This window comes from Borostomias antarcticus (genome assembly GCF_949987555.1).
Source record: "Borostomias antarcticus genome assembly, chromosome: 2".
NCBI classification, from domain to species: Eukaryota; Metazoa; Chordata; class Actinopteri; order Stomiiformes; family Stomiidae; genus Borostomias; species Borostomias antarcticus.
This window is the reverse complement of record NC_140235.1, coordinates 19,198,320-19,210,505: the sequence shown is the minus strand read 5'-3', so window position 1 is coordinate 19,210,505 and position 12,186 is coordinate 19,198,320. Positions and strand designations below refer to the sequence as shown.

The window sequence follows — 12,186 nt, the reverse complement described above, 5'->3', positions numbered from 1 at the left end:
TGCTCTTCTTGGGGTCCGACCGTCCGTTGGCCTGTCTCTATTGGTCAGGTGGTGTTCCGGGCCAAGCGTGGGATCAGCTACATGGGAGATGTGGTGGTCGACGACGTGACCTTCCAGAACTGTGCCCCGCCCCTGCCCCTGGAGCTGCCCTGTGGCCCTCAGGAGTATGCCTGCGCTAACGGACACTGCATCCCCCACGACAACCTCTGTGACTTCATCAACGACTGTGGCGACGGCTCCGACGAGGACCCCTACATCTGCCGTTAGGCTCCTTCCATGCCTGATAAGAAATAGCTCTTCATTGACTTCAGACAGGCCTGGTTACAATTTGATGATAACAATTAACCAAATTAATTCCCCCCCCCAGAGGGTTTCAGCGGACGCTGCAACTTTGAGTTCGACCTCTGCTCCTGGCGCCAGTGCAGGCAGGACGATTTCGATTGGCTGATCAAAGCGGGCAGCACTCGGACGTTTGGAACCGGGCCGTCCACGGACCACACGCTGCGCAATCCGTCCGGCCACTACCTCTACCTGGAGAGCTCCTTCCCCCAGACGTTCGGAAACACCGCACGCATCTCGGGACCCCTGCTCAGCCACCGGAGCAAGCAGTGCAAGGTCAGAGGTCAGAGGTCGGGGTGATCTGTAGAGGAGACTGAGGAGGTCAGAGTGTGCTTGTGGAGGGTTACGCTTCATCACACAGACTGCATGATTGCATTGCATTACACCGGAAGTTGCCATTGCATTGCAGAAGCAGTTGCGTTGCATTTTGTGTTCTGCATGAGTTTTATTTTTGCAACCTTTGCAGTAAAAATGTATGGTTACTTGAAGTTGTGAACCACTGCCTCTTCTCACACACCTCCACTTTTGCTTTGACTCAACTGTCTGTATGACTGCTAATATGTCACTTTATTAAATGGGAATACATTTTCAGGTGAGAAAGTTGCATTGTTGCTTCAAACTATGTGGTCAGTTTATCCAAAGAACCCCTGGAACATGGCTTTATGGTTCTAATGTTACTGGTGGTGCTACTGTAGCTACTATACTGTATAACGCTAGCTACCATTTGACAAGATTATGAGCTTGCAAGTGAACATGTACGTGACTGCGTATACTTCCGGTCGAGTTTCGCATTGCGAGACACTCAACGCAATCATGCATGCATCTGTGAGAACGAAGCATTAGGAATGAGAGCTAAAAAGGACGATGAGATCAATAGATGGATGTGAAGGGTTAACAACCAGGGATAGGGTTAGAGTCAGGGTTAAAGGGATAGGGCAAGAGGGTTAGGGGTCAGGGGTCAGCAGAGATCTGGCTCAGAGAGAAGGTCAGTCTAGAGCTCATACAGGCTCATCAAAATTCAAAGGAGAGGAGCTGTTTTCGACAGGATAATTAGCTTGAATAGATCAAAATATGCTTGAAGGAGAGGGGCAGAATCTCCTCCCAGATCAGACACTGAGTCTCTGTTGGAAGTGTGTCTGTCCCTCTCTCTCCCTTCTGGAGATCGGTGTGTGTGTGTGCGCGTGTGTGCGTGTGAGTGTGTGTGTGTGTGTGCGTATGCATATGTGTGTGCATGCGCGTGTGTGTATCTCCTGATTGACGGCTCTGTCTCTGTGGAGCCGTGTCTCTCTCATCCCACACCAAACCTGTCAATCAATCACAGACACAGCTAACAGGCACCACGCAGACTGGAAGGAGCTAGGCTGGACAGGAGAGGAGAGGGGATCAGAGGAGGAGAAGAAAGGATAGGAGGAGAGGAGAAAGTGAAGTGTAGAGGCTGCATCGGGTAACACTTTATAATAATGATTAGTTATAAGGCATTTATAAAACATTTGTTAATAATGAACTAATCATTAACAGATAGTTTATAAACATGTGTACATCTTTCATAAATTATTTGTAAATATACTAGTTAAACATTCACAAATGTTCTGTAGATGATTTATAACACATTATCAACATTACTTGTAAATGATGTGTTCAACATTAATTAATGTTAGTTAATATGTAGTAAAACATTTGTAAATTATTTTAAGAATGCCTTATTTATTTGTTTTTCATGTTTATCAAATGATTTGTTAAACATTTACTAAAAGTCTACAAATCATTTGAAAGACATTATTGCAGCCCCAAAGACTGTTATAAACTCCTAGTTTATAATGAATTTATCATTAACAAATAATTTATACATGTTTATAAATGAGTCATATATAATTTATAAATACACTAGTTTTACGTTCAAAAATGATCTGTAGATGATTTATAACATCAACAGTACTTGTAAATGATTTGTTCAACATTTAATAACATTAGTTTGTGTAGTAACTCATTTTAATTGCTTTTAAGAATAACATTTTACACCAATTACTAGCCATCTTTGTTTTTCATGTTTAACAAATGATTTGTTAAACATTCGTAAAACATCTACAGTACAAATCATTTGTAAAGGTTTTTGCATGCGCTAATCTAAAGTGTAAACTATTAATGTCTATAAAACATCTATAAATCATTTGTAGAGGTTTTTGCATGCGTCAATCTAAAGTTTAAACTATTTATCATTTACAAATGATAAATGGACTTTTTCTTCACCTGTTATAAATGATATGTAAATGTTGTAGACAGCTTTGTTCCTTTGTGACATCAAAAAATAACGACAATGTATAAATGTAAACTTGTAACATGTCATTTATACATGTAATGTAAACATGTATAAATGATTTGTTAATGGTTAGTTCATTATAAACTAGTAGTTTATAATGGTCTTTGGGGCTGCAATAATGTCTTTCAAATGATTTGTAGACTTTTAGTAAATGTTTAACAAATCATTTGATAACATGAAAACCAAATAAATAAGGCATTCTTAAAATCATTTACAAATGTTTTACTACATATTAACTAACATTAATTAATGTTGAACACATCATTTATAAGTAATGTTGCTAATGTGTTATAAATCATCTACAGGTCATTTGTGAATCTTTAACTAATATATTTACAAATAATATATGAATCATTTACACATGTTTATAAATGATCTGTTAATGTTTAGTTCATTATTATTAAATAATTTTATAAAATGCCTTATAACTGATCATTATTATAAAGTGTTACCGTGCATCGTATGCTTTTCATAACTGTCTTCTGAGAGCTAGCGAGATGGCGGTTTTGTTGTAGCAGCTGCTGCCTCTCTGTCTCTGAGCACAGCCAGGCATCTGGTGGCATTTTGAAGCAGAGCAGCCCTGTAGAGCTCATTAGCGAGTCTGCGTTTGACTGGCTGGCTTTGTGGGCAACTCCTGACAGAGAGAGGAAATGAATGGAGAAGCCTGCGGATCTGCCAGGATGGCCGTTCTCATTCAGGACCAATTGCCTCGGTGTACATGGCTCCCATTTCCTGGTCTGCAGGGAGGAGAGGTGGTTTTGTGAAAAGAGAAGACATTTTTGTCTCCACAAAGCGTGTTGTAGAAAGTCTGTGACAAGACACAGTGGCGTATTTAGGCATGGGCAACATGGGCAGCGGCATCTCGGGGGGGGGGGGGGCGGCAAGAGGAGCAGAAAAAAAACTCTGCGAATCTCCACGTTGTACTATTGCATGGGCGCTCGCAGAATTAAAACTCATCATTATAGATTAGAGGGGTCCTATGATAACTTCCTGTTTCTCCCTCCCTAACTTTCCGTGCCCCTTCTAGATCCACTTCTACGTGCACATGTCGGGGGACCGCGTCGGAGGGCTGAGCGTGTACCTGGCGAGCCCGACGGGCGCCCCGCTGCTCCTCCTCAACCTGAGCGGAGACCAGGGGAACTACTGGCAGCGCAGGGAGATCCAGCTGACCTCCGCCACGGACTTCCGGGTCATGTTCGAGGGCAAGGTCGGACGCAGCCCCAAGGGGGACATCTGTCTGGACGACATCACCTTCTCCCCCGGCTGCTTGCTGTCCTCATCGCCAGGGGCGCGGCCGGGGGAGGTCACGCCCCCGCCACCACCAGGTACCTAACATGGACCCCCCTCTTGGCCCCTCCCTTTGGGTGGAATCTTTGGCAGACCGTTGGAGGCAATTGGGTCATTGTCTTTCCAACTATAAATGGTTTAGTGACTTAGTGTACCCAGGAGACTGTTTGACACTATTTTGGTCATAGTCTGTCCTAGCATAAGTGGTTTACTGATTAAATTTAAAGCAATGGCTTCATTGAAACTCCGGAGCGTTCCTCTGCATTCCTGCTGTTCTTTATGATCCTCTAAGTCAAGAGACCACAGGCGAGGACAGACAACAATGAGATCTGATTCACTGCCTTCGTCACTGGGCCTTTAATTGCCCATCCCAATTCATAGCTGTTCCCTTGTATTGGATGCTGGGGAGAGGAGAAGAAGGCACTGGTGGATTTCTCAGCTCTCTCCTGCGCTGTGTGTGGCCTCTTCAAGAAAACCATTATATCTTAGTCATCTACAGTCACAATAGACCTGTTGTGTTGACTCTCACACTCTCACTACCTCTTTATGCCCCCTCTTCTTCTCTCTCTGCCCCCCTCCCCCCCCCCCCCCACACACACATACATGCTCCCACCCCTAAGTGGCTCAAGGCGTTATCCTCAAGTGCATATCCACAGAGCAGTCATAGTAATGAGATCATAAAAAGAGAGAACACTGTAATTACAGGGTCATGGTCCTTCTGGGCATCTTCTACCTATTCTATAATGCTAAATAATTACTGCCCTTGCGCGCGCACACACACATGCACGCACGCACACACACACACACACACACACACACACACACACACACACACACACACACACACACACACACACACACACATATACATATACACACACGAACACACACATACACGTGCGCACACACATACACACACACACACACACACCTGTACAAACACACACGTACACAAACGTGCGTGCACACACACACACAAACTCCTGAAATGGCTGTATTCTATGGTCAGCGCATTTAAAATTTGGCTTGAAAACAACAATAGTGTGATATACAGTGTAAAATCCTGTGAAGACTCGACAATGCCATGGCAGTGACCCTGCACCCTGTATTCTCCACAAGCAACATGACGTCTCACTGATAATGTCTGTCCTTTCGTCTTGATCCGCTATGGTGTCCCCTGATATAAGCAAACCAAACTTTATATGTAATTGAGGAAGATTAGTGGCTGTTTCATCTGAGAAATGATTTTCATGTTCCGATACTATCAGAGTGTTCCTTTGTCCACTCCGAGGAAGGGAGGGAGGGAGGGAGGGAGGGGAAGGGCAACAAGAGCTCAGTTCAGCTACATTTCATTCCATCGAGGAGCATAGATTTTAGAAAAAGCAGTGCGAGGGAAGGTGATGTAGACCTTTCTGGAGAACTCTCATGATTTCTCCCGTAACTCATCTTACAGATGGTGGGGGAGAGGCTGTCGTCCTTGGGCCCGACCCGCTCCGAAATGGAATAGTAATGACTCGATAATGAGAGACGAAGGACAAACCTTCACATTGCACTTAATATACTGTATATTAACACCCGTTTGTTAGAACTAGGCGTGGGTTAGGCTCATTAGCAAACTGCTTGGAGACTTTTTTATGTGTTAAGTGTGTGGGGGTTCTCTGCTCTGCAAAGGGTGCTGGTGCTACCAATGATCCCCATTACAGCCAAAGACTAGGTTGTTGTTAATCATATGTTGGTTTGAAAGCCTTGAGGCAGGTCATATGAATTTTTTTTTAGGTCCACAAGGGGGCAGTGTACTCCTCAGGGAGACCAGGGGGTTGGAGTTAAGGGCAGTGGGGCAGATGTGAGTTGGGCATTGAGGGCAGAGAGGGCGGGTGGCAGCTACGCGTCATGTTTACAGCTCACTGCCACTCATTCTATCATTCACGGTGAGTGGGAAGAGAGACATAGAGAGAGAGAGAGACATATATATATAGAGAGAGAGATATAGAGAGAGAGAGAGAGGGGGGGGGGGGGTTTCTGGTGTTTAATTTCCTGTAATGCTGTAGCTTGTACCGGAAGTAAAAGCCATTAGCACCTAACAGCGTTTCTCCTGTGATGAATAGTGTGTGTGTGTGTGTACCAGTGGAGGCTCGTCCATTGAGGCAGGGGAGGACAGTCCTCCTCAGTTTTTGGAGAGAAGAGAGGGATTATAAATATATGAATTTATTTATTCATAATTAATATTATCTCAGTTTTGTTCATAAAGCAGGTTTTCCCTATGGATAAAAACCCATTATTGAAATTCTAAAGCTCCAACAGTGACATCTATAACATGCAGTTGGAGGACCCATATCTATGGAAGGGAGGCTAGCCTCCCTTAGGGCGGGTTCTTTTCTCTTAAATCAATGTAATGCCTTTTTTCTTGCTAATTTGTGATTGGCCAAAACGCTGAAAAATTACCGCAAGGGAGGACAGTTCTCCGGCCCTGTCTGAACAGGATTCAGATATTGACATTTTGTTAGTCCAATCACATTCCAGATTTACCACAGTGAAGGCCGATTAAGTCGGCGTTGTCTGTGTTTCTCTTCCCTGTGCCATTGGAGACTTTTTGTGTGTTCGTAGCTCCATAATATAATACATCTGAAAGTATTATGGGACATATTATACATCAAACTGTTCGTCTATTTGTCTTGATTCTAGCCATCTAAATATCCAAGCTGACATAAATACTTTTTGAGCTAGAGCCGTCTGAACACGACAGTTCCACTGGCTGGCTATAGCCGGTAACGGGGCTACGAGGTGCACGTCAGGCTACGGCATAGGCAGGCGCGCAGATTGGCTGGAGGCGCAAACTGTCGGCAACTCGTCCAAAACATTTCTAGAGACTGGGTCGCAACACCGGATCGGAGAAATCCACAGCCTGGCTCCTGCTTGCGTGAGAATTGATCGCTTTGTGGTGCTTATTCCTCATCCAGTGATGGATGGGTGGATGTAAAACTTTCAACTGAATGTTCATATTGTTCTGATAATTGTAGGCTATAGCAACATAAGAGTGGCAGCTTTGACAGCAACCCAAATGAGCTAATCCCATAGCTGTACCATTGCTAGCTAGCCATGAGCGAACTGTTGGATACTGCATTTGCTGTGCAACGTATTCCATTGTCCAGTTGTCAAATCTATTTGCCAACAAACTGTTTGAGAGCCAGCACACCTCAGTGTCCCCTAATCAAAAACATTTTTCATATATCACCTAACCTCTCCAGCACCTCACCAATATCAATTATTTTCTCTCTTTAGAGAAGAGTACAATCCATTACAACAACTATTGCTTACAATGTTTTATTGTTGTTTTGTAATATTTTATCATGAATATGATAAATAAATGCTGCGTGTAGTTAAAGAAAGTGTTATTCAGTTTTTCATATGCTAAAATTGACTGTAAATCCACTTTAAAGCTGATATTTCAAATAATAACTGACTGAGGGAAAGTGCCCCCCGGCGCCCATGGGCGGTTCGCCTCTCTTCCTCCTGTCCTCCTCAGTTTTTTGAGTCACCAGCTGCCACTGGTGTGTATGTACGCGTGTGTGTGTACGTGCGTGTGTGTGAAAGTATGCGTGCGTGCATGTGTGTGTCCAGTAGCACCGGCCAACGCGGTGACCTAGAGAAGAGAGGTGTGTATCTCCCACCTTCCTGTCTTCCCATGTGGCCGTGCTGCAGAGACCATTCCTTCCGCTCCTCTGCACCTGAACAGGAACAAAGGACCAGGAAGAACTCCCCCCCCCCCCCCCGTCTCTGCTTTAATGACCCGGACCACCCCTCTCCATCACGCCCCCTCTCCCCCCCACCCGAAAACCCCTCTCTGACCCCCTCCGGAATGCCTGCCTCCAAAAGATTCGGATTCCGAAACGCCAGACCCCCCCCCCACCCCTCCTGTCTCACCCTTCCTCACCCAACCTCTTCATCCTCTCCTCACCCCTCCTCCAGATCCTGAAGGCCCCTGAGCTGGGCTTACTGCTTGGGGGTCTTTGTTCTGCTAAGCCACTGAAAAAGAGACTAATGCATCAGTCACATGGGGCCGTTTTCACTTGGGCTGCTCTCCCCTCTCCTGGATTAGTTCCACGTTCCTCTCAGGGATGTCTCATGGACCATCGCGGCTGCGACTTGCCGTGGTATTTGGTTGGACGAGAAATAACTTTTCAATTAATTCCACTCAACCTTTTTACAGACATAACGTAAGACACCTTTGGTTACACAACGCGAAGCATCCATCAAGCTCTGTTTCCCCTAGTCCATCAGACTGATCCAGAACATGTGTGTTCCTGTCCTGCTTGGCAGTCGGCCCTCTCAGTGGAGTGGTGCTCCCACTCATCTAGTGCTTGACCCAAGTTCCCTGCTGTCCTCTCCATGTCGTATGATGGCGTTAATGCATGCCAAACATGCCCTGAGTCTGGCCTTCACATGGAAGCCGTTATTATCACATCCCAAGACTTGTAAAAGATTGATCATTCACTGTAGGGGCTGACCTTGGGAGATGTAGATCTGAGTGGTCCTGTGTGTTTATGCACTGTATGAGTTTAAAGGAGTAGTAAAGGGGAAATGCATGTTTAGCCCTGTTTTAAGGTTACATACAATGGTTCAGATCAAAACGTTGACAAAACTAGCACTTTTGAGAAAGTCTGATAATTGCTCTACCACTGTTTTGGTCATACAATGGATGTGGATGGGCACCTTGAAAAATCTTTCAAAAACATGTTAAACTCTCGATTTCAAAGACAAGAAGCTCACCGAGAGGGTAATTGGTGTCTGTTCTGACATCAAATCCGCCGCAAAGTATGAATCCTGTAGGGTTTTATTGATCATTTTATGAAATCCATTGACTTGTATTGAAGCGACCGTTGTAGATGTGTAGATCTAGAGGCTACCTAGTTTGCGGATGTTTACACACATATGTGCTGCGACTAAATAGTTATATGCTAAATATTTAAAAAAGCCTTTCCAGATGAACTAGAATCTTACTTTATGGCGAATTATATGTCAGAACGCCAACTAACACCTCGGTGAGTTTCTTGTCTTTGAAATGCTAGTTTTGTTAACTTTTTGATCTGAACCATTGTATATGATCATAAGTAACCTTAAATAAGGGCTAAACATGCATTTTCCTTTACTACTCCTTTAATATTTGGTTAGCTGTATGCTTGACTTGCTATGTGTGTGTGTGTGTGTGTGTGTGTGTGTGTGTGTGTGTGTGTGTGTGTGTGTGTCTCCAGGGTCCTGTCCAGTATGTTCCCTGCAGTGTGAGACCGGCCGGTGTTTCAGTCCAAAGGAGCGCTGTGACTTCACAGACGACTGTGGCGACGGCACCGACGAAAGGGACTGTGGGACTTCCTGCACCTTCGAGAACGGCCGCTGTGGCTGGAAGAGCTCTCTGGCGGATAACTTTGATTGGTCGCTGGGTACTGGCTCTGTCCAAAGCATACGACCTCCATTTGACCACACTCTTATGAATGACAAGGGTAAGAATGTCTCAGTGCTGTATTTTCTTGCATTGATATACAATATCCTAACTGTGTGTGATGCATTGAATAACTGTAGTAAATTCTGTATGCAGTTCTTAGGTCTTTGATTTTTTTTTTTACCCGGGAAGCGCCATGCAGACAAGTTCCTGATTGTTTGAGGTCAAGTTCAGAACTTTATCTCCCCCCGACTGTGAAGTTTTAGATCATTGACTTAGAACTTGAAACCCAGAACCGTGCTTTGCCCCGTGGCGTGGCTGAGGGCGGAAGCGGCCCCCTCGACCCCCCCACCACCCCCCTCCCTCCGAACCCGGTGACCTCGCTGTAAATTACCGCCAGCAGCCAGAGCAGCCAGTGGTGTAGAAGGAGGCAAGGCAAGGCTTTTTTCCCATTGTAACTCTCTTTCTCTCTCTCCCCCTCTTTCTCTCTCCCCCCTCCCTCCCACACACCCTCTGTTTCTTACCCCCCCTCGCCTTCGTATCTCTCTCTTCTCATTTGACTCCTTCATCTCAATCTGTCCATCCATCCATCTCTCCAACCCCCCACCACCACTTTCTCTCCCAGGACATTTTGTCTACCTGGAAGCCACTCCTGTGGGACTGAAAGGTGACAAAGCTCACATGAAGAGTTCCCCGTGGAAGGAGTCCAGTGCCATCTGCAAGCTCCGCTTCTGGTACTACATCTCCCAGAAAGCATCAGGCACCATCCGCCTAATGATCAAGGTAAATAAGGTCTGTAGCTAGGGCTCCTCCTGATGTGTTCTTGTACAACTAATAGGAACCTAACCGTGACACCGTGTACGCTGTCACATTGACTACGGTCCGACAGAACTTGTCGTTTCCAATGAACAGCGGTTGCCATGGTTACCCTCCCATCCGATTAAATCTGTCCATTCTAATAACTGCAGTCAGGAGGATCTGTCTGTAATTGTCACATCAGAGCCCCTGCCAGTGCGTGCGTGTGTGTGCATGTGTGCAAAGGATGGACATCAGCAGGGGGCAGGGAAAGTCTGGAGGAGGGACAGTGGGGGTCACCCCATAGCAGGACAGCCCCACCCAGCCATCTGGACATAGGGTATACCAGTACCCCTAGACCCCTGGTCCCCTAATCCCCTTGTAACCTGGTCCCATAAATCCCCTGGTCCCCTAGTCATCTAGTCCCTTCGTCCCCTAGTCCCCTAAGTGCCCTGGTCCCCCAGTCCCCTAGTTCTCTAGTCCCCTGGTCCCCTAGTCCTCTAGTCCCCTGGCCCGCTAGTTCCCTAGTCCCCTGGTCCCATGGTCCCCTAGTCCCCTAGTCCCCTAGTCCTCTAGTCCCCTGGCCCGCTAGTCCCCTGGTCCCATGGTCCCCTAGTCCCCTAGTCCTCTAGTCCACTGGTCCCTTGGTCCCCTAGTCCCCTAGTCCACTGGTCCCCTAGTCCTCTAGTCCCCTGGTCCCCTAGTCTCCTGGTCCCCAAGTCTCCTGGTCCACTAGTCCCCTGGTCCCCAAGTCTCCTGGTCCACTAGTCCCCTGGGCCCCTAGTCTCCTGGTCCACTAGTCCCCTAGTCCACTAGTCTTCTAGTCCTATGGCACACTAGTCCCCTAGTCCATTAGTCCTTGTCCACTAGTCCCCTAGTCCCCTGGTCCCATAGTCCTCTGTTCCCCTAGTCCTCTAATCCACTGGTCCTCTAGTCCTCTAATCCACTGGTCCTCTAGTCCACTGGTCCCCTAGTCCCCTGGTCCACTGGTCCTCTAGTCCCCTGGTCCCCTAGTCCTCTAGTCCCCTGGTACCCCAGTCCTCTAGTCCCCTGGTCCTCTAGTCCCCTGGTTCCCAAGTCTCCTGGTCCCCTAGTCCCATGGTCCCCTTGTCGCTTGGTCCTCTAATCCACTAGTCTACTAGTCCCCTTGTCACATGGTCACCTAGTCCCCTAGTATTCTAGTTCTCTGGCCTCCTGGTCACGTGGCCACATGGTCATATGGCCACCTAGTCCCCTGGTCCTCTAGTTCCCTGGTCCTCTGGTCCCCTAGTCCCCTGGTCCCCTGGTCCTCTAGTCCTCTAGTCCACAAGTCCCCTAGTCCCCTGGTCCTCTAGTCATCTAGTCCCCTGGTCCTCTAGTCCTCTAGTTCCCTGGTCCTCTGGTCCTCTAGTCCCCTGGTCCCCTGGTCCCCTAGTCCCCTGGTCCTCTAGTCCTCTAGTCCCCTGGTCCTCTAGTCCCCTGGTCCCCTGGTCCTCTAGTCCCCTGGTCCTCTAGTCCTCTAGTCCCCTGGTCCCCTGGTCCTCTAGTCCCCTGGTCCTCTAGTCCCCTGGTCCCCTGGTCCTCTAGTCCCCTGGTCCTCTAGTCCCCTGGTCCTCTAGGCCCCTGGTCCCCTGGTCCCCTGGTCCTCTGGTCCCCTGGTCCTCTAGTCCTCTAGTCCCCTGGTCCTCTAGTCCCCTGGTCCTCTAGTCCTCTAGTCCCCTGGTCCTCTAGTCCCCTGGTCCCCTAGTCCTCTAGTCCCCTGGTATCCCAGTCCCCTAGTCCCCTGGTCCCATAGTCCCCTGGTCCCCTTGTCACTTGGTCCTCTAGTCCACTAGTCTACTAGTCCCCTAGTCCCCTTGTACCATGGTCCCCTAGTCCCATAGTCCTCTGGTCACCTAGTCCCCTAGTATTCTAGTTCTCTGGCCTCCTGGTCATGTGGTCACATGGTCATATGGCCACCTAGTCCCCTGGTCCTCTAGTCCTCTAGTCCCAGAGTCCCCCAGTGTCCTCATTCAGGATCTGGACAGCCTGAGGG

The 12,186-nt window shown here is 47.4% G+C and overlaps 1 protein-coding gene across 1 annotated transcript in view; it reads left to right on the top strand.

Annotated features, from left to right (window-relative positions):
- Positions 1 to 12,186, top strand: part of malrd1 (MAM and LDL receptor class A domain containing 1) — a gene marked incomplete at both ends in the record, with an annotated part of 86,237 nt that overhangs the window by 48,096 nt on the left and 25,955 nt on the right. The window contains 5 exons of the mRNA XM_084453588.1: positions 49 to 262; positions 368 to 615; positions 3,684 to 3,981; positions 9,193 to 9,438; positions 10,003 to 10,160. Of these exons, the coding sequence (XP_084309714.1) occupies positions 49 to 262; positions 368 to 615; positions 3,684 to 3,981; positions 9,193 to 9,438; positions 10,003 to 10,160 (1,164 nt within the window). The remainder of the gene's footprint in view (positions 1 to 48; positions 263 to 367; positions 616 to 3,683; positions 3,982 to 9,192; positions 9,439 to 10,002; positions 10,161 to 12,186) is intronic.